This window comes from Garra rufa, chromosome 13 (genome assembly GCF_049309525.1).
Source record: "Garra rufa chromosome 13, GarRuf1.0, whole genome shotgun sequence".
Lineage (NCBI taxonomy): Eukaryota > Metazoa > Chordata > Actinopteri > Cypriniformes > Cyprinidae > Garra > Garra rufa.
The window spans coordinates 25,351,977-25,375,295 of NC_133373.1; the positions used below are offsets into that span (position 1 = coordinate 25,351,977).

Here is a 23,319-nt window from a genome sequence, read left to right on the forward strand (position 1 = left end):
GCCCACTTTTTGCTAAATAAAACAGCCACTAATGTTGATTGCATTTGAGAAATTCGCTTATTCTGCATTTTCATGTACAATCTAATATATTTCTGATTTGTATGTACTTTTCAGTGTAGGGTTTCTTCCAGAAGGTCATGATATGATGGGTCGTGACATCTTGAAATACACTCATGGATCGTGGTTTCAACAGAACAACTGCCAGTAACAGCATTCTTGTGAGGGACGAGAGGAGTGCTGGAACAATACTGTTGTGTCAACATAATGTGGGAGAGAATGGTAGAAAAGTTCCAAAACAGGTTCAGAATGATAGACAAGCTCCTCTCAGTGGGGTGATGGGTGGGTGCTAGTGATTTTAATGAGAAACCTTAATGGCTTGCCAGCATCAAGATGGACGCAGCTTGTCTGATAGATATCGGATCGCTGTGCTTGAGTGAGGTTGTTTATAATGGTAACAAAGCCCTTTGTACTTATGTTTACTGTCCATTTTTTTCATCTATATTCATTACGTTCACATTTACATCCATAGAAATAGAAGTATCCATATTCACCGCCCAAAAATATTTTGATAGAGGTTGGATTTGGCGTGAAGCCACATATATAACAACACATGAGCAACTCATGGATGAATTAGCCATCCTCAGAGGAGTATTTTACAATGAGCGCTGTCCCACTTTAGTCATTTGCTGGCGATTAGCTAAAACAAATAGAGCTCTGAACTATAATCAGAGAAACAGGTGGCTTATATTGCTGATATACAGCCTCTCAGCGCAGCACTACCGATGGCCTGGATATTGACTGGCCGAGACAGATTGTGGCTCAGAGATCAAATGTAGCATCGCCGAGTGTGAAACTGCCATGTTTTTAATAGGGGTGTAATCCAAGTGGACCAGGGCCATCTGCCTCCACTTCCAGTGCTGGCAATAAAAAAAGTGTTGATAAGTCACTCCGGCAAAAGAAGCAGGTTTATTTTATAAGTTCTGGATTTACAGTAACAATGCTGAGCACTTCTGCATGTGCCGATACAAAGCAGATGCAGCTGTCATACATAAACCATAATAAACCCTATAATAAAGAAACCTTATTTAGTTGTTTATTTAAATGGGGAGCTATTTGTGTTCATATCTAAAGTGGTTTGCTGACAGAAAAAAAATCTATTTTTCTGCTTGTTTATTCTTTGATGTCTGACCTGATGTTGGTGGTATTACAAAAGATCTTCAAGGATTGTGTTTAAAAAGCATGTAGTTGTAGTCAAAAGTTTACATACACCTTGCAAAATCTGCTAAATGTTTATTATTTTTCCAAAATAAGAAGGATCATACAAAATGCATGCTATTTTTTATTTAGCACTGACCTGAATAAGATATTTCACACAAAAAAATGCAACTATTACAGAAGGTTCAAATGGTCACTGACGCTTCAGAAGGAAAAACGATACATTAAACTTTTTGAAGTTGAAGATCAGGGTAAATTTAACTTATTTTGTCTTCTGGGGAACATGTAAGTATCTTCTGTAGCTAACTAATTGAAAAAAAATATGAAATTTAGGCAAAATAAGAAAAATGTACATACCCTTATTCCGTTCAAAAGTTTACACCCCTGTCTCTTAATGCGTTTTTTTTTTTTTTTTTTTTTTTTTTCTTCTGAAGCATCAGTGACCATTTGAACCTTCTGTAATAGTTGCATATAAGTCCCTCAGTTGTCCTCAGTGTGAAAAGATGCATCTCAAAATCATACAGTCATTGTTGGAAGGGGTTCAAATACACAAAAATGCTGAAAAAACAAAGAATTTGTGGGACCTGAAGGACTTTTCTGAAGAACAGCAGACAGTTAAACTGTTCAGGACAAACAAGGAACTCATGAACTATCACTAAACTTTTTTTTAAACACCGCTGTAGATAATTCAGGTAACAACACAGTATTTAGAATCAAGTGTAAACTTTTGAACAGGTTTGTTTTTTTAATTCAACTATTATTTTCTCTTGTTGGCTATATGTAAATGTCTTTCATGTGAAATATCTTATTCAGGTCAGTAACATGCATTTTGTATGATGCCTCTTATTTTGGTAAAAATAATTAACATTTTGCAGATTCTGCAAGGTGTATGTAAACTTTTGACTTCCACTGTAGAATAGGCTTAAAACAATTTTGCTTCTAAAATTTGGTTCACTTGTTTGAAAACGTCCGAGAACAGGCAGATCTGATCTCACAGATCATCAGATGTCCACACACAGCCAAAACAAGAAGACATATATTGTATATAGACCAGACAACTGTGAAGTGGAGGGAAGTGGTGTAGACACAGAAGGAAAAATGCTCTGTGATCCACTGTTCGGCTCACCGCAGGGGCGATCTGAGGACTGCAAAAAGTCCTTTTGGGATTTTAGTTAGTTCAAATCCAGAGTTACAGTCTCTGGATCGGATAATTGAATAAACGAGTTGAAGAGTTCACTTTTGTGGTGTTATCAAACGGCCATCTATAATGTAATTACGGTAGGAAGTTTCATTATTTTTCCTAACAGCAGCATTTATTTATTTTCTTAGTTTTACATATTTTAAAAACATTTTTTAAATCACTTTTATCTGTTCTTTATGAATTACTGTCAATTTTTGAAGACATTTCTGTTTGAAACAGTCCCAACTGTGCAAACAATGCACATCTTTATTGGTTTGTTTCGCAGCCACCATTAAAACAGCTTGTTATTCAAAGCTTGCTCCGTCTTTTATCTCACTTCTACCGTGAAAAGAGACAAGGAATGGTAATTTTCCACATTTAGCACAATGCCCTATCATCAGCAGTGTGAATGCATGAAACACAACTATAAATGCCCAGTCATTGCTCGCACCATGACATTTATACGTCTGTTTAATTTGAGACATATGGCACCAGAGGAGATAAGACGGGCAATATTTTCCACAGCTATCAAACCAGAAAGCTGCTTTCTACACAGCCTCCTGGGTGCAAATAATACGATACCATCAAACTATAAACCCTGTTTAATGATTTGACAAAAACAGGCTGGTTTGGAGTGTGCTGAGAGTGGTATTGCTATTTAACTATAGTTGCAAAGCAAATGAGAGTTTGTATGCCATGTGGTGTTGTGGACTAATGCACTGCTTTGTCCATTGAAACTCAGTGATTGCTCACGGTAAGCCAAAACAAACATGTCTCTGCTATGGTTAATTTGGTATAAATGGTGCTTTTAACAATTAATTCAGATCATAAACAAAACAAGTATCGATGCAAAGGGTATGTCTTTCTATCACTTTCCCTCTCCCTCGCTCTCGCTCTCTCTACATGCACTTTCTTTCATTTTGTTGTTTAATTTGTTCTAGCCATCATCAGCATGGCAGGTGTGTAAATATGACTCACAAAACCTATTCAATACTTCACCTTCAGGAAGGAAAAAAAAAGATAAATATGCTTTCTCAGCATATATTCAAAAGCAGACCAGAATGAAAAAGAAAAAGAGATTTGAAACTGATAAGGGCAAATCAACAAACACTGTTTCACATATTAGGGTCTGTGTCAACATCCACTAGAATTTACATTTGAAGACCCTTGATAAATGTTTCATAAAAACACTAACTGATAAAACATGAGAAGTGAGGCATAGGCTGTCCTTCTAACTATCAACTGACCAAAAGTAAAACGGGCTAATATAAACAGAATCCCATGTGTGTATATCAGATTATCAACTAACATAAGGGTTTAGATCAAAGTTTACACATGCGAGGTATCTACAGTTTACAAATATGTCACAAAAATAACTTATTTTAAACAACAGAGAGTGGGAGAGATGATTTATATGATTTATGATTTTCCTTCAGCTTCAGACTAAGTGGGATCAATGAACTACATCTGGTTTGTACGGCTTGGGTATGATTCAAATATTGAAATATTGGGCTTGTACTGTTTTAAATCTTATTTTATAAGCTTTAACCATAATATCTGATTTATAATAGGATATCCTAACTGTCAGTACGGCTTAGCCGTCTACTAAATTTGGCAAGATAGCCAGAGAAACTATATAATGCCTTGCCGAAAGAGCTCAAATGTCACCGCTAACCACAAAGCAATTAAACCCTCTTTCATGCACTTTCGCCACCTGTGCATGTATCAGGCGTTTCCTTCAAATGCTCACATTGGCTCGTTCAGAGCGCACTGGCAAATGACAACACGGCTTGCTGTAATTATTGAAAATTTCACATTATTGCAATGCAATTAATGCACTGCTTGGATGCGCCGAATCCATCTCTAGTATTCACACTAACGATGCCAGCTACAATCCAAAATGAACAGGTTCAGTCAGTCGATCAGACGGGAGGAGCACCAGATGGTAAACAGAAAATCCTCAAGCGACATGACAGTCCAGTAGCACAACCAATCAAAAATCAAAACGCCTGTGGACATTGGCAAAATATCGAAACTTAACTGAAATGATTTCAATTTAAACTTCTCTGTAATGTGCATTGCTCTTTCCTTTCTAAATATACGCGTATACAAACCACTCTAATTACCATTTCTAATTAATTCTAAGTAATCAATTTATGAGCCTATTAGGTATTTTATATGCAAAGATTGCTTATTATGACTGAGCTCACAATATATTTGTGACCCTGGACCACAAAACCATGCAAACTGTATGAATCACAATTATCGTTTTTTCTTTTATGCCACAATCAGTAAAGATAATGTTCCATTAAGATATTTTGTAAATTTCATACCGTAAATACATCAAAACTTAATATTTGATTAGTAATATGCATTGCTAAGAACTTCATTTGGACAACAAGGCGATTTTATTGCCCCCTCATATTCCATAGTTCTCAGCAAATATTGCCCTATCATAACAAACCATACATCAATGGAAAACGTATTTATTCATGATATGAAATCTCAATTTCAAAAAATGTACCCTAATGACTGATTTCTGGTCCAGGTCTGTGATTTTAATTGATAACTTGTTTCGAAAATAAACATAATGAAATAATACACCTACATTACGCAGTTATCCTCATTCAAAATAACTGACTCATCGTGGCACATAGAATAATTTACATTATCTTTCTTGTTAGGTACACAAGAAGAAGACGCAGAGTTTTATGACGGTTATGGCTAAAACCCTCATTATCATACAGCTGAATTGTTATCTCTCTCACCCCATCGCAGCCAGAGGCCCGTATGAAAGCAACATGAAAGCCCTCGAAACGCGCTTCTAACGAGGGGCACGCGACTCAACAATAATGGCACGCTGTATTTAGGCTGAAAGGACGGCGTGTGCAGCACATGTATCAAATTAAATGAGGAAATATTATTCATTATCATATTTTTAATTAGAGCTCATTTAGGCATCGCTTGGAGCGAGCTTTTGATGATTCTTTCGATAAAAACACAAAGACAAATTATTATGTATAAAACAAAAAAATAAAATAAGTGTTTTTACAGTATATTAAAATATCATTATAGTGCTGTAACGCAGCAGGGCCATCAGGTAAGCTATATGACCCTACACTGACCGTGCACGCGTTCAGTGATGTAATATAATTACCCGCGCAATTGACTGGAACGGGGACAAACGAGAAGTAACAGGCTGTGCGAAGTTTCCCCGGTTTTTTTTTTTTTATTTTTTTTTTTTTTTTTGGGATGAGGGCAAATTGCACAGTGTGAAATGCTCAGCGTTTAACCGTGCCCGCTTTAAATATGCCAACAGATGCTGGGCTTGTTAATAATCACTCGCGCTCAATTGGTCATCATCCGCGTAGTGGTGGGTATTAAATGTGGATATCATTGTTGTCGAGAGAGGGGGGCTGAGTATATAAAGTGGGCGGCGTTTAGTGATAGACAGTTTATATAATGAGCAGCGCGGACACAAAGCCAGTCTTCATTCACGAATAACACGAGAAGCGTGAGGATACCCAACAGCGCAATGCTGACGCACAAAGTTTAGAACCAAAACAAGACATTACCATTGACACTAAACACATCGGTGCGCTCACTGTGGAATACTAAACATGCTCCGTGGATATCTTGGGACGAAGAGGAATAGGACTGGATGCTGATTTTCCAGTTTCACCTTCACCTTTTGGATAGCCTGGAAATTTGACGTGCTCCTGCACACTGAAGTGCCGTGCAGCGCGGACGCGCAGCGGGATATACCTTTTTCCTCTTCGGCATTTGTTTTTATTGCACCCTTTTGCATTGGAATAGGCTCTTTCGGGGAATATAATCGTGGGTGACGCGGCTGCCCAGGAGAATCGAAAAGCATGGCAGCTTGGCTCACCTTTCTCATCGCAATTTTCACGACCGTTTTGACGCAGGTAAACATCCAAGGTCCTGTGGAAAGTCAGCAGGACCCCGTTGCTCTCAATCGAGAACACTTGTAGGTAAGCCAGTGTTTGCAGTGCAATGTTGTAATGCATGTAATTTTTCCCTTCAGATATTGGGATCTGGTGTTTTCGAACTCGACCTTCACGAATTCAAAAATTTCAAAGGCTTGCTCGCAAATGGCAATGCATGCAAGCCCGAATGCAGGACTTTCTTCCGAGTTTGCCTAAAAAACTACCAGGTGGTCGTGTCTCCAGGTGACTGTATCTTTGGAAGTGCCATAACGCCAGTGCTGGGGACAAACTCGTTCAGTATCATGGGAGGTGGCTCTTTCAGCACACCGATTCGACTGCCGTTCAACTTTGGCTGGCCGGTAAGCTCAAACGCAACTCCTTTTGATCTTATGTGAGCTGAAACGGAACGCCTTGCGTTTTATTACAGCATTGGGGTAGCAACAGTTTGCAATGCAGCCAGGTTCAACGTGTGTAGGCAAACTCTACATTATTCATTCTTTTGATCACTTTAACTACGGTTATTTATTTATTTATGCTTCTTACAAGATTTTATAATGCTGGTATTTTTATTTATAGATTAGTACTACACATCCTCTCATGTTTTAACCATTTGTTTAATTTTGTTTTTTATTTATTAAAGGCGTAAATCTAAATTTCTCTTTTCTCCCAGGGATCATTTTCATTGATTATTGAGGCCTGGCACTCACCTTACGCGGATCTACCTGTAGGTAAGATTCGATTTCATCCACTAGAGGGCGACACTTCGATATTGTACATATACAAAATATCAAATCAAGCTTCTCTTTTAATTAGAACGTTTTATATACATTTATGTTTGTTTACAACACCTCACTAAAGCTTGGCAAGCTGAATCCAACTCTTAAGATGTTCACTAGTGCATTTTCCTATTGCTTCAAACACCTTTGCATTCTCATGCTCGAACACAATTGAACTTCCTTTGGTTTATTTTTGGCGTGGGAAAGCGCAGTGGGCTTTGGTGAGAATACACAGCGCTTGCCAAAACCATCCGACTGCATTTTCCTGTATTTTACACCTTTGTCTGTCCCGCCCTTTAGAATGGGATAATACCATGGGAATATTTTGCTTAACTCAAAGGAAGAGGAAATTTAAACATATATTTTACTCCAAATGTGTCAGCTTCCCAGAACTTAAAGTTGGTCTACATTTTTTCCTTTAAAGACACTTTTAAAACAGAAAAAAGAAAAACATAATGCCACGCTTTAACCTATTTATTTAAGCTTTTTAACCCCCAAAAAATGAGAAATCAAATAATGGCCTAATCACAATCTTCTCCTCTTTTTTTCCACAGACACATACAACCCAGAATTGCAGATAAGCTTTTTTGCCATCCAAAGAAAGTTGGAAGTAGGGGCTGAATGGTCTCAGGATGTCCAAAGCGGGAAGCAGACGGAGTTAAGGTATTCATACCGGTTCATCTGCAGTGACAATTACTACGGCGACAGTTGTTCCAAAAAATGCACGCCCAGGGACGACCGTTTTGGCCACTACACCTGCAACCCAGATGGGCAGTTATCCTGTCTCCCTGGCTGGAAGGGAGAATACTGCGAAGAACGTAAGCAATCAGAGATCACAATCCACTGGATTAGTCTTGAAGAGTGAGGCTTTGCTTAGGTTTGAGCTCTGTGTTTTGCTCGTCCCAATAATTTACAATTGAACAAAAGTGTTAGAGCATGTCTGAGTGATGTTAACCATGCTGCCAGCGGCCTCTGGAGTCAACCTTTTAGGAATTTGTATAAGAAATTTAGAAATGGAAAAGATTTGTAGCACAAATAAACTTACTTTTAATTTTTTTTTTTTTTTTGTGATACAGGCGATTTGTGATATGCGAATAGTGTTAAAAAGAGATTAAATTATTATTTAATATATAACAGCTAGCGTGTAAATGTTTTGTCAATGTTCCGTCCGATAATGATCCTCAAGTAGCGTACCGTTGCTGTCCTTAACGCTACCTCTTCAGGCGATACTGTTCGCGTCTTGAATAACTTCTAATAATTATTTTTTTTGGTTGATGAAACATGATTTTAAAACGAAAATATTATATTTCTATATAATAGATGTTCCTTTAAAATCCTTTAAGATTGTGTTTTGGCTTCTTTTTATCGTCAATACGAACAGCGTCCTGAGATGGTTATGGCCTTAATGGGAAGCGTATGTTTGCCGACCGTATGGCTGTATTCATTTGAGTCTTGTGTGTTTTGCTCTCGGCTTTTTCTTTGTAGTGCTGTAGTTTCTCTGAGAATTGACGGTGTTGCTCAGGGCGCTGACACAGTTTGTGTATACTCTAAACGCGCGTGCTTGGTAATTTAATCCTGCACGCGCGTCATGGCAAGCACGCGCCGGGTTAATCGCGCCATTATTATCCGCCACGCGCCACGAAATTGTAGTCCCCATTGTTGCGCTCCAGCGTAGCAGCTGCAAATATGGTTCGCACAGACTACAAACAACAATAGGGGCAGCTGTCCGTTATTGGGATAGAGCATCTGCTGCGGTCTAACCAGCAGTTCTGTGCTGGTCGGGTACCCGCTCAAAATCAATGTCATAGACAGCTCAACACAAGCAACAGTAAATTACCCGGCAGCCAAAGCAGTGACCTCGCCAGACAGGTTCTGTACAATTGCTTGCAGTGAAAGAGATTTATTTGGTTAAGAGCACTGCACAATGCTGATAATGAACAAGAACTGAACTTCAGTTTTTACAAGGGCAGCTGATATAAAGGCACAATGCAATTATGGATGCTTCTATTGTAAAATAGGCTGAAATCTCAGAAATAGATCTTGTCCAGTTTCGTTTTTTCGTTCTGATACAAGCTTAATGCAAAAAATGAGTCAGTCACACGTATTCATTTCAAGCTCAGAATTAGTATGAACGTTGAAATTTAAAGATGAAGTTAGATTGTTTATGCGCCGCTATTGCAAAAATTAAAGTTTTATGAGCACTTCCCCTGTCTGCCATTGGTTGGACAAACAGGTAGTTCTTCTCAAACCTGGCTAAGCCAACATTGTTATTTCAGACTAAATAAGCTGTTCAAAGCAATGTGTTGTTACACTATTTGAAGAATCAATCTCTGAAAGGCTTACACATTATCATTATTCATTATCATTATTATTAATGCATATTAAGCTGGTAGAGGAGAATTATTTAACACAGGGGGGAAATGACATATCACCTTTATTAAGTCAAAATAACTGATTAAACAACTGTAAACCCATGACCCTTTACTAACAAGAGCTTTTTATTTTAATGCAGCAATCTGTTTGGAGGGATGCAGTGAGGCGAATGGGAATTGCTCCAAACCTGGAGAGTGTGTGTAAGTATACTAGTCCTGTGCATTAAGTGTGAATATCTCCTAATCTGTGTTTGCATACATCTATATAGTATTTGCTCTGGTGTAATTTTCTGACCCGCATACAGGATAAGCCTTGAAATGCAACACAACTGTTGCATACAGTTTGATAGAAAAATGATTGTCCTGAACTCTAATTAACTGTTTTTTGGCATATTTGTCTATTGCAGATGCCGAGAAGGATGGCAGGGTAAACTTTGCACAGAGTGTAGAAAATATCCAGCCTGTAAACATGGCACCTGTCAGCAACCATGGCAGTGCAACTGTAAAGAGGGCTGGGGTGGACTGTTCTGTGACCAAGGTAAGACTAAACCCTAAACGGTTACAGAAGCTGACTGAATGTCTCGCTCTTCATTGACCTCAGTGTCAGTAATAATAGCTCTTACAGCACTTTAGCTCATTGCTAGTTTAAGACTGAACAAGTAGATGTGTGACTGAAAAGCAATGCTAAAAAATGAAATTTTTTACGTCTTTCAAAACAGATTTGAACTTTTGCACACATCACAAACCATGTGTGAACGGAGCCACATGTATGAATACAGGTCAGGGCAGTTACACCTGCACCTGTCGGCCTGGATACACAGGGGTCAACTGCGAGCTTGAGGTGCGAGAATGTGACAGCAGCCCATGCAAGAACGGAGGTCTTTGCTCGGTGAGTCATTACTTCATTGAAAAGCCCCAAACCTTCATGTTTTTATAGCCACTGAGAGATTCTGACTCAATTGGAGTATATGAATTTGATTGAAACCATATGAGTTTAGTGGTTTTTACTATAATGCGAATTTGGACTGCAAATGAATGAATCATCTTAACAGATAATCTTTTTATATTTGGTATTTTATCATCTGTCCATGTCAGAGTAATCATTAATAGTGTTTGGAATAACCTCAGGCTTAATCAGTGGCCATGTATGACTTTATTAATGGACCCAAGCATCCTTTCTGCTCTTTCTTAGCATCTAGAATGACTGTACAAACATGAAACAATACAAATGGGTCCATAAATAGCTCTATGAAACATCTGCTTCCTTTCCCACTCTATAGGATCTTGACAAAGGCTACATCTGCACCTGTCTCCCTGGCTTTGAGGGAACTCACTGTGAACACAGTCTGCTCACCTGCGCAGACTCCCCATGCTTTCACGGCGGTAGATGCCATGAAAAAGACAACGGGCGCAGCTACGCGTGCGACTGTCCCAGAGGCTACACGGGCCTGAACTGCGAGAGGAGAGTGGACAAATGCACAACTCTGCCGTGTGCCAATGGTATGTATCTTATCTGAGATCCAGATGTGTGTGTGCATGCATGTCTATGTAAAATTAGTCACTGACACCTGTGCAACTAATCCACAGATGGCTTGTGTGTGGTTCTGAGTGGCGTTCGCATGTGTAGCTGTCGAGCGGGCTTTACCGGTCAGCGCTGCGAGATCAACATCAACGACTGTGCGAACAACCCCTGCGCTAATGGCGGCACGTGTTTCGACCGCATCAACGACTACGTCTGCTCCTGTGCCCCGGGATACGAAGGCCGCAATTGCGACCGGCCCTCCAACGCCTGCTCATCCAGACCCTGCCTCAACGGGGGCTCCTGTGTGGGCATCCCAGGGAACCCACCCGCCTGCTTCTGCCCCAGCGGCTTCACCGGACCCCACTGCGAATACTACTCGGTCACCGCTCCAGTGACCAAAGAGGAACCCCAAGATCGTTTCCAGTGGGCCGCGGTTTCTCTGGCCGTGGGTCTGGTGGCTCTAGTGGTTCTGCTCTGCATGGTGGTCATTGCCCTGCGCCACATTCACAGGCAGGCATCTGGAGAAAGGACTCGAGCCGAGGCAATGAACAACATATCGGAAACGCAAAGAGACAACTTGATCCCCACCTCCCAGTTGAAGAACACTAATAAGCAGGTCAGCCTGGAGGTGGACTGCACACCTGACAAATCGAATTACATACACAAGAACTGCCACTTGGACTACAATTCATCGAAAGAGTTCAAGGACATCGTATCCCAAGAGGACAAAAGTCATAAATACGAAAAGTGTTTAGAAGACAAAATACCGTTGAGTAGAATGTACAGGTGAGAAATGGATTTCACGTCACTTTGATAAATAGAGGTGTTTGGATGAATTGAATTTGCTTTATTATGCTGAGGTCATGCTCCATTAGAGTGCCGCCAAGTATATTAACCTTTGCACTTAGCGCTTGCTTGATGACCGTAATACGAACATCAATACTGGCTAAAAGAAGTTAAACCCTGATATCCGCAACACACACATTTACACGCTCAAACGCGGATTTTACACACAGGCCCAAAGGCATTGACAGCAAGAAGCCTTTTTGCCCCGTTAAAAGATTTTTATTGATTTGGACCGCACAACAAAAGCGCTTTTTCCTCTTAGAGGGTTTTCTTACATCAGCCTCTGTAAACAAAGCGAAAGAACAAAACGTTATAAAGTGAAAAAACGAGGCCAACGCTTTCACCCCCATCTCAGTACAATAAATAGCTGCCCCATGTGCTTTTACTTTGTGTTAACATGAAGCGTGATTTGTGTGTGCAGGGAAAAGCCAGAGTGTAGGATATCAACGATATGTTCCCCAAGGGACTCCGTGTACCAGTCTGTGTTTGTAATAGCAGAGGAGAGGAGTGAATGTGTCATAGCAACTGAGGTAAGGAGGATCATTTCATTTCTTAATATGTCTGCATGTTTCAAGCAGGGATCTGCTGGTCGTGTTTGCTGTTTTATCATTCTGTCAGTGTCTACTAATCTAGCCTACTGAACAGAGGCTTGTTAATAGAGAGAAAAGTGATAAATGTGCCACTAAATCACATTTGAAATGAAATTCCGTGCATGTTCTGAGAGCACTGTACCATTATTTTCAAAGCATAATCTAATCCTCTTTTCTGTTTTTACTCCATCCACAGGTATAAACTACAGGCTGATGTCTATGAAGAGAGGAGACAAAAACACAATCAAAGCAGAATCTTTTTCTGGATTGTTTACAAAATACTTAGAGACTGGAGATTTATATTGACGTCCACTGCTGCACTGAGAAACTTGAGAAACTGGAGAGAGCAGAGTCCTGCTCATCGAATGCAATAGTTTAGTTTTATGTTGAAGAAGTGTTTGTGTACAAAACGTGTACAGTCCTGGATAATTTCTGAACTCTTCTGCTACGGTATGTTTTTCCCCCGTGGGCTGAAAGGAAAAGGGACTTCTTCAAAAAGAAAAAAAACAAAAAAAACAATCCTTTTGCGGTAATCATGGACACGTCGTCCGCCAAGTAATCAATAGAAGGTGCCAGGGACTTCCAAACCTTCAACCAGCATTGCCAGCTATGCAAGAACGAGGAGGGGAGCACCAATCAGAGCTTACCCAAACAAATCAACCATGAGCGCTACGAATGTCTGAGAAGAAAAAAAAAACTGCTAACATCAATCATTTCAATCAAAAGACTTTTTGCTCTCCTCTCTACAATAAGATTGTAAGCAGCTGAAATCACAAAAAAAGCCTTAAAAGAAATTGAATAGAGTGCTATGTTTGTGCCCAGGGTCTTCTTGGATTGTTTTTTTGATAATTTGATCAACATGGGAAAAAAAAAAGAAGAAAAGAAAAATAACTCGCAAAACCGTAATACGCAGAACTGTGCCAGCAAGACCCAAGAGGAAGTTCAGTCGACTTCTTTTATGCAACACGGCCCATGAGTAGAAGACAAGAAATGGACAGAAACAGAAAAACAAAGCGACTGCTCACCACTGACTGCCTATAATTAGTTTTGAGAATACAGAACCAATAATGTAATTTTTTAAAAAGTGATTATTTCCAGAGTTAATTTAATAATGACACACTGCTCTTTATATGTTTTATACTATTATTTTGTATATAATGCATATTTATAAGAAACCAAACATCTGAAGAATAAAAAAAGTTAATTCCTTCAAGCTATTTTTTGTTCTTACTAAGAGATAATTTCACATTTGTGACCCTGTACCACAAAAAAAGTAATTTTTTGACTAAACGGGCTTTCCACTGATGTATGGTTTGTTAGGATAGGACAATATTTGGCTGAGATACAACTGTTTGAAAATCTGGAATCTGAAAAGTTGTCTAAAACAAGTTTTTAGCAATGCATATTACTAATCAAAAATTAAGTTTTGATATATTTACAGTAGGAAATTTATGATGTATGACCTTCCTATTATCCTAATGCTTTATGGCATAAAAGCAAAATCAATCATTTTGACCCATACAATGTATTTTTGGCTATGACTACAAATATACCCTTGCTACTACTGGTTTTGTGGTCCAGGGTCACATTTGTGTGTGTATTTTATATACATTTATATTACGTTTAAGGTTACAAATGTGCCGCTTTTTTACATCTCCATGAACTATTTTCTCTCAATCCTGAAAAAAAACCTCACAACCCCCTCCTTCCTCTTCCCCAGTTGTAAATTGGCTTGAAATTTAAATCCGTTGCCTCGGATACAGGCCCCTTGAGCTGGAAATTCTGAAACAAAGACAGGCGAAGAGCGCAAACGACAGAGGAGCGGCCCCTCCTCAGAAAACCGAAACAGATGCCCCAGGGTGCAACCTTGCCCTGCCATAAAAACAGCGGCATATGCCGCCCCTCTCACCAGGCTCATCATGGCGCTGCTCAGCAAAGCACCCATAAAGAAAACACACACACACTTATCTACAAACGCAAACGAGTTCCAGCTCCGAGGGCCTCAGCCTCGCCTTTGGGGCTAAAGGAGACATCTCCATCCCCAACAAAAGAATCAACCAGAGCCGTGCACGTGGCCTTGGCGCCCACAGATGGGTTTCAGGGCATTATACACTGCAAACATAGAAAGAATAGGAAAAATCCAAGGTTTTTGTTAAAAATCAAATCAAAGACCTTATCGACCTGCCAGAGCAGAACAAGCTAAAAGGTCTTCTAAGGTTTTAAGTAGTTAAAAAACACCATAAAAGTAAGGCAATTTGGACTTTCATTTGATGTTCAGCTCCGAGATTCATCCTTCCCATCAGTTCCCAAATAATTCATCACCCTGGCCAAAGTCAACATTATGAGACCCCATGCAAGGCACCAGAGGCCCATGCAGGAGATGTGTTTTAAGTACTAAACCAGAAATGCTATTCCAGAAGGTCAAGCTCAGGTTTCTTTCCATTCCAAACTGCAACATAATCAACAACCGACAACAAATCTATGCCACGCAAACACACTCCACACACACACATCCTGTTCATCCGTGTCATCTAGGCATCCTTCTCTCTATGTCTGTGCATGGGTCAAAAGGACGCTTAGGAAGAATAAACACATTTCGGGAAAGGTTCCGAGAGAATTTCCGTCAGCGGCCGGAGCGTTAAACACTTGTTATCGCAGCAATTAGTCTTGCGCTAAAGCTTTCGCAATGCAACCTGTTACCGAACCCCTCCTGCCACAACTGCAAGAGTGTATGTGTATGTGTGTGTGTGTGTGTGTGTGTGTGTGTGTGTGTGTGTGTGCGCGCTCTGCTCTCTGGCCTCTGGGTCTAAATCGCATGGCCAGGCATTCTCATTGTGTTATAATCACTGCATCCTGTTTGTGACCCAGTGACATCATTTCCTGCTTCCTGTCTGATTAAAAAATGCAGAACATGCCGGCACTGGCCAAACGCTTTTCTCACGCATCTCTTTCTTTCTCCATTCTCTGTTATTTGTACGGATCCCCAAAGTTGCAGGAAACGAGCTCATAACAAACAAAAGGGGAGGGGGGCATCAAATCAAGACTATTGCTTTCATTTCAAGAGTATTTTGAAATCTGGCCTGTGGAATGTGAAAACATCCTTGATAGGAGGATGCTAAACATTCATTAGATTTTGACACGGTCGGCCATGTGCAGTCGAAAAAATAAAACGGGTAAACACAAATGAACTTTTTCTGAACCTGAAATCGCACATTAATGTGTTCAAATGCAACAAAAATGTGAAATTTAAAACACATGATGTTCAAAACAGCCATCATGAGGCAGAAATCCAGCAAACCCAGAGGCCCTTCATCTGCAGTTTTTTTTCACTAACACTAGATGTCACTAATATGCCCATGCAGTTTGTACAGCAACACATGATGCAAGTTTTCATAAAAAACAAAACAAAAACAAAAGCATTCTTTCATCTGTCACACTGTTCTTGAAGTTCTTAATTTATAAGATGAATTTAGTAAAATATTAAAATATTTAATCTTGTAACAAAAAAAAGTATGTCTAAGTCAAACAATTCTCAAGAGAATTACCTATTAATGTAATAAATTCTCCAAAAGGGTGTTTTTGCAGTTATGCCATAGGAGAACCATTTTTGGTTCCTCCTAGAAACTTTCAGTGAACAGTTCTTAAATGAACCATTATGAAGAACTTTTTCGACTATAAAGAACCTTTTCTACATTTGAAAGGTTCTATGGATGTTCAAGGTTCTTTATGGAACCAACGATACCAATAAAGAAGTTTTATTTTTAGTAGTTCAACAAAACATAGCAATTCTGTCATTATTCACTCTCCTTCGTGATGTTTTAACCCTGTGAAGAACATAAAATAAGATATATTCTGAAGTTATGTTTTTGGCCATACAGTGGGGGTTCAGTGTTGGTTTGGACCCCATTCACTTTCATTGTATGGACAATAATAGTTCTCAAAATATCTTTAGATATGATTAGATATTTTTTTATCTTGTACTGTGTTCCACAGAATAAATAAAGCCATCCAGGTACACTACACTCTTAATAATAAAGGTGCATTAAAAGATTCATCAAGCGATGCCATATAGAAGAACCATTTTTGGTTCCACAAAGAACCATTCAGTCAAAGGTTCTTTAAAGAACCATCTCTTTCTTACCCTTTTATAATCTGAAGAACCGTCTTTCGCCACAAAGAACCTTTTGTGAAACGGAAAGGTTTTTCAGATGTTAAAGGTTCTTTAAGGAACCATTTAGACAAAAAAGGTTCTTTTATGGCATTGTGAAGCACCTTTATTTAGTTTTTGAACAGTAAGCTTTTTAATGTTTTTTTTTAATTCTCTTCTGCTCACCAAGCCTGCATTTATTTGATCCAAAGTACAAAAAGCAGTAACATTTTGAAATATTTTTACTATTTAAAATAACTGTTTACTATTTGAATATATTTTAAAATGTTATATATTCCTGTGATCAGAGCTACATTTTTAGCATCATTACTCTAGTCGCCAGTGTCACATGATTCTTCAGAAATCATTTTAATATGCTGATTTGCTATTCAATAAACAATTATTATTATTATTATTATTATTATTATTATTAATATTTAAAACAGCTGGGTACATTTTTTCAGGATTTTTTGATGAAGAGAAAGATCCAAAGACCAGCATTTATCTAAAATAAAAAGCTTTTGTAACATTATACAATATACCATTCAAAAGCTTTTGGGGAAAGAAATGATAGAAATGAATACTTTTATTAATGCTTTAAATTGACCAAAAGTAATGATAAAGACATTTATAATGTTACAAAATATTTCTATTTCAGATAAATCTATTCATCAAAGAAACCTAAAAAAGTCTACTCAGCGGTTTCCGACATAAAAATAAATGATTTTGAGCAGCAAATCAAAATATTAAAATGATTTCTGAAGGACCATGTGATGGGAATAATGATGCTAAAAATTCAACTTTGAAATCACAGAAATAAATTACATTTAAATAGAAAACAGCTATGTTAAATAGTAAAAATATTTCAAAGTTGAAATGGTTTTGCTCTACTTTGGATCAAATAAATGCAGGCTTGGTGAGCAGAAGAAACTTATTTAAAAACTTGACCAGTAGTGTATCCTGAAGATCTGTTTTTGTCCAATGTTTTTGCACAATGAAAGTCAACAGAGGTTCAATGTTGTTTTGGACCCCATTCACTTTCATTATGTAAACAATAACAGTTAGAGTGTCCTTCAAAATATGGTTAAATATGATGAGACAATAAAATAAGTCATACAGGTATAAAGAACTTGAGGGTGAGTAAATGATGACATTTTTCCAACTATCCCTTCAAGACATCATTATTAAAAAAAATAATAATAGTAAAAAAGTAAGATTAAAATTACATAAGCGATGATCAATATAAATATATAATTACCAAACATTCTCATCCATCAGTAAACCAATTATAAAAAAAAAACATTTATGTAATACATCAACGTGTCTGAAATGTTCCCTGCATTTTATCATGTATGGCAGGAAGAATGTTTAAGTGCACAGCATGTGTGCATAGGGCATGGGAATGTATTTTCTCCTAAGTTTTCTAGGTCAGTTTACTTTGGGTGTAGATTTCTTGGTCTCCACCCTATGGCATGGCCATACTGTAATACACGTGGGTTGTTGTTTTGTTTTTTGTTTTTGACATTTAACCGCAGTATGTTTCTAAAAAACAGTTCAACTGGTCATCAACATAACATCAAACTTACATGAGCCAACATAAACAACACGAAGACCGGAATGTCATAAATGCATTAAAATAATGAGCTTTGTCAAACCACATATCAATTATAATAAAATTACACTGATTAACATAAACATTCAATTGTGCTAATCAATTCTTTCAGGGATTTGAGCAACGGCCAAAAAAAGTCATTTTAGAAACGGCTAAAAAGAAACAGGCAAGTGCAGCACATGTCCAATTCACACAATATGCATTTGTCATTCATATAAGGTCAGCCGGGGCCTAGCGTGTCCGTGCTGGAGAAAGTAAACAGGCTGTCCCGTGAAAGGTCTGGTCACTGGAGCTCCCCCGTCTCCCTGAGCTATAGGCAGAGAAAGGCTTGTGCATCATGCAGACTTTTAAGGAGCTTACATGTGCTTGTATCTTATGATGCCAGCTAATACCTCTATTTATAGATAATCCTATTCTAACCAAAGGAGAGCCTAAGCTATACTACAAGGAAACGTCCAGGGGTGGCCAGGGGCAGAGGGGTGTTTTGTTTATCAACCGAAAGTGGAGTAATTAAAAAAAAAAAAAAACAGCAAATACAGGATGTTCCCTAATCTAATTGTTTTGAAATCCAGTGATTCATTTACCTGAAAAAAAAACAAAAAAAACAAACAGGCTTGCATGAAAGAAAGAACATGGATTAATTAAAATATAGCCTATCCTTGTTACTGCGATCAGAAAAAATGCTACATCCGCATTGTTAGAGAGTGAAATGAGTCACAGTCTTAGAAACCTGTCTTAGAAACCAGGCTGAAAAACACCTGTCAACATAATGCAGAAATTCCAAGTCGGGCTGACAAAAGAACTATGACGCTACTGACATCACAAGTCTGCCCTGCCTGTAGTTTGATGACGCCGTCATGTTGTCATTCTCAGGCTGCCCAGGTATATAATACGCAAAAAAACATTAATCTAATAAGACTCTGAATCTTCAAGACAGATAACAGGTCAGTACATAAATATTTGCTTTGCTAAGAACATGACGCAATTGTATGTGCAGACAGCATGCACTCAGAGTGCTTTCCAAATTTAACGTACTGATGACCTTAACTTTATCATAATTTGTAAATGACGAGAGCATGAGATGTAACCAAAATAGAGGTGAACACATGTGGAACGCGGCACAGGTTTGTAGAAAGATTCGAAGAAATTGTGAAGAAGTTTCTGTACTTGTTGGAAAGATCTATCATAGATAGAGATTACAGACAAAGGAGATCTAAAATACAAGCCGATGCCATAGCTTAAAAGATCTTTTGGAGGAAACTAATCGGTCTCAGCAGTCATGATAGGATAAAACTGAATGGAGAGGTCTGAAGGATATTTTTCTGGAGGCTACCGTGGTAAAAAAAAAATGGCTAAAACCAGTCTAGGCTGGTTGGCTGGTTTTAGCTGGTCAACCAGGCTGGCATAGGAGATCTAAAATACAAGCTGATGCCATAGCTTAAAAGATCTTTAGGAGGAAACTAATCTGTCTCAGCAGCCATGATAGGATGAAATTGAATGGAGATGTCTGAAGGATGTTATATTTTCTGGAGGCTACCGTGCTGAAAAAACAGCTAAAACCGGTCTCGGCTGGTTGGCTGGTTTTAGCTAGGAGATCTAAAATACAAGCCGATGCCATAGCTTAAAAGATCTTTAGGAGGAAACTAATCTGTCTCCGCAGTCATGATAGGATAAAGCTGAATGGAGATGTCTGAAGGATGTTATATTTTCTGGAGGCTACCATGCTGAAAAAAAAACAGTTAAAACCAGCCTAGGCTGGTTGGCTGGCTTTAGCTGGTCAAGGGGTTTTGGACACTTTCCCAGCCTGGGCAGGCTGGGCAGGCTGGTCTTAGCTCTTCAGGCTGGGAGACCACCAGCTAAAACCAGCCTTGCCAGGCTGGGAGACCAGCTAAAACCAGCTACTTCCAGCATAAACCAGCTAAGCCCAGCCAACCAGCCTAGGTTGGTTTTGACTGCTTTTTTCAGCAGGGTTTGCAACTGCATTTAAAATAAAAATGGAATTGGTGGATATGCACCACAGCTGGAACAGCATATTGATTTCGTTTTTATATTAGCCTATATGAGACCCTGGACCACAAAACTAGACTTAAATAGCACAGAGATATTTGTATCAATAACCAAAAAAAAAAAAAAAAAAAATACATTGTATAGGTCAAAATTTGTGATTTTTCTTTAATGCCAAAAATCATAAGGATAATAAGATCACGTTCCACAAAGATATTATTTTATTTAATCGTAAATATATCAAAACTTAATGTTTGATTAGTAATATGCATTGCTGAGAACTTAATTTGGACAACTTTAAAAACGATTTTCTTAATATTTTGATATTTCTGCACCCTTAAATTGCAGATTTTCAAATAGTTGCGTCTTAGCTAAATATAGTCTTGTCCCAACAAACCATACATCAATGGAAAGCTTATTTATGTTCTAAAAACGAAACTTTAGGACTGGTTTTGTGGTCCAGGGTCACATATTGCATCACATTATATTACTTATGTCTCCTAGTCGCTGTTTCTCTCCAGCATCCTTGCAACCCTACAAAGAAAAACGGTTTGAAAAAATAATAAATCAATGGATGTTATTTTATCCTATTATACTATTGAAATTATTACATTATTTTCCAATTTAGACTTCATACGAAGTCAAATCTGATACCTTGTATGTGCAGTCAGCTCTGTTTCGGTCTCAAATTACATTCTTGGAAGGCCTGACGCAATACTTTGAGTACAAACTGTGCCAGTATCGCCGGTTGAAACGCTTGTTTCAAGTTGCATCAGCCGAGCAGACTTTAAGCGACAGAATTTCTGACGAATGAGCGTGAGAGTATGTCGTGACTGACGCCTGGCTGACCAATGAAATAAAACACCCTCGCACATTTTTTCCTGGTTCGTGAGCCAATCAGACCAGTATGCGCTTATAGAGTCTTGGCAAGATGATTTGATTGGATAGAACACAAAACACCCCGCCCGATCTGCGCTGTGATTGGGTAACATTTTGAGCAAGACCAGGTACGCCCATAGACTCTGTCGTTTATAGTCAGCCTCAGAGGAGCGTATATTTCATCAGCCGCTGAGGAGGAAACAGCACGGTAGTCGAGAGCTTATAAGGAACGGTTAAACAGTTCTTGTGACTTTAAAGTGTCCTGTGGTTGGGTAGGTAGAGGCTGGTAAACAGCAGGCTGGCCGGTGAGCCAGCAACGGTTTTTGTGTTTTATTCGAGTTGAAAGAGCCGAAGAGGCCACGATGGAGTTTTAAGGCAATATGCGGTAACTGCACGGCATCGGCATGCACCAGGCAAAGAAAAGCGATTTGCGGGACTTTACCATCACAACTGCTAAGCAGTTGGGCTCTGATACCGTCCGCGGTATAGCCGTGAGCCAACCGATACCTCTCCTACTTGACAGGAGGAAGCTAACGCTAGCCAGTTAGCCTGTGGGCCCATTCATTTAGCGTAAAGAAGCTGTTACATCTAAGCGTACACTACTACCCTTACTATCCTCATACCATCCTGTAAAGATGAAACCTCAAGACATCATCGCTGGAAAATCCAGTCTGTGGATCTTCGGGTACGGCTCGTTGGTTTGGAAACCAGACTTCAAGTTCAAGAGGAGCAAGGTCGGTTACATTAACGGGTACAAGAGACGCTTCTGGCATGGGGATAATTTTCATCGTGGAGATGATGAAATGGTGAGTGTTTTTTGGTTTTCTTAAAAACATACCTAAACAGCTCCTTTATTGAAACTCACCAAACCTTGCGTTTTTCCATGACAGCCCGGAAGAGTGGTGACGCTCATCGAGAAGGATGACGTAAGTGTAATTTCCCCTTTTTATAGAAACAGCGCTATGTATAGAAACATATTACATTTTCTGGGCGTAACGATAGTTGCTTAGTTTTTTTCAGTTTGCTCATACTTGTTGTTCCAAACCTGTCTGACTGACTCATTTGATAAACACTAAAGATGTCTAATTAAATGGCAGTGTTTCCATTCACTTTCACGCAATACAAGTGAATTAGGTTTGGAACAACATTTAAATCGAGCCAACTCATTCCCCTCAGTATATCTGACTAACATTCTGCTTTCATACACAGGCGTGCACCTGGGGTGTTGCTTTCGAAGTGACTGGATCTCAGGTCGAGGAGTCTCTTAAGTACCTGAACGTGAGGGAGGCGGTAAGAGGCGGCTACCTGACCCGGGTCGTAGAGTTCTTCCCGCAGGGCACGAACCAGTCTCCTGTTCAGGCTCTGGTTTACATCGCCACGCCCGACAACCCTATTTACCTGGGGCCTGCCAGCACAGAGAAAATTGCTGCTCAGATCGCCGTGTGCAAGGGAAAGTCGGGCCCCAACATCGAGTACCTGCTTCGCCTGGCGGAGTTCATGAGAGTCAGCTGCCCTGATGTGGAGGACTCTCACCTGTTCTCCATCGAGGCAGCTGTTCTCGCCACCATTAGACCCGTATTGTTGGCAGGCTAGATGTTTGTGTCTTAAATGGGTTAACATTTAATCTAAACACCATGAATTAAGGTCCTAACATGAATCAATGTTGCTGTCCTTGAGGTGTCCTTTTGATTTGGTGGCTATTCAAATATTATATTCTCCCTATGTCAAGCTATTAAAACTTACTGTTTTAGGTACTGTATTAAGGGAAATTGTATTTTAGGTTGTCAATGTTGTGATCCTGTAGCATGACATCATGCATACTGTCAGTTCTCATTGTCGGTGTTGTAGTACAAAGGCATGTTTGTGACGATGTATTGCCAAAGTTTGTCCAGTTCTAAAGCTGTTACATTTGTTTTGTATATTAAACCTCAAAACACTTCCATTTGTAATTTGCACTGAAGCAGAATGCTGTTAAGCCATTATAGGTGTTTTCCTTTTGCACATTAAAACCTTCAGAGAAACTGTAATCTGATTGTCAAGTGTTTTTGTTGTGACATTAAATCAGTGTCCGTGTTAAATGTGTAAGACCTGAGAGATGACCAGATTTAGCTACAGTTGAGATCTGCAAGTTTACATACACCTTGCAGAATCTGCTAAATGTTAACTATTTGAGCAAAATAAGGGATTCATACAAAATGCATGTTATTTTTTTTATTTAGTACTGACCTG

At 39.0% G+C, this 23,319-nt stretch overlaps 2 protein-coding genes across 2 annotated transcripts; both read left to right on the forward strand.

Moving 5' to 3' along the window:
• Positions 1 to 5,905: 5,905 nt before the first annotated feature.
• Positions 5,906 to 13,661, forward strand: LOC141348699 (delta-like protein 4). Its single transcript, XM_073852973.1, has 11 exons — positions 5,906 to 6,321; positions 6,441 to 6,701; positions 7,013 to 7,070; positions 7,673 to 7,936; positions 9,631 to 9,691; positions 9,898 to 10,028; positions 10,210 to 10,379; positions 10,771 to 10,990; positions 11,078 to 11,798; positions 12,280 to 12,388; positions 12,645 to 13,661. The coding sequence occupies exons 1-11, from the start codon at positions 6,268 to 6,270 to the stop codon at positions 12,648 to 12,650; spliced, it is 2,055 nt and encodes a 684-aa protein (XP_073709074.1). The 5' UTR covers positions 5,906 to 6,267; the 3' UTR covers positions 12,651 to 13,661.
• Positions 13,662 to 21,254: 7,593 nt separating this feature from the next.
• On the forward strand, positions 21,255 to 23,117 carry LOC141283269 (glutathione-specific gamma-glutamylcyclotransferase 1). The gene is made up of 3 exons (XM_073816557.1): positions 21,255 to 21,896; positions 21,981 to 22,016; positions 22,300 to 23,117. The coding sequence occupies exons 1-3, from the start codon at positions 21,726 to 21,728 to the stop codon at positions 22,681 to 22,683; spliced, it is 591 nt and encodes a 196-aa protein (XP_073672658.1). The 5' UTR covers positions 21,255 to 21,725; the 3' UTR covers positions 22,684 to 23,117.
• Positions 23,118 to 23,319: the final 202 nt, after the last annotated feature.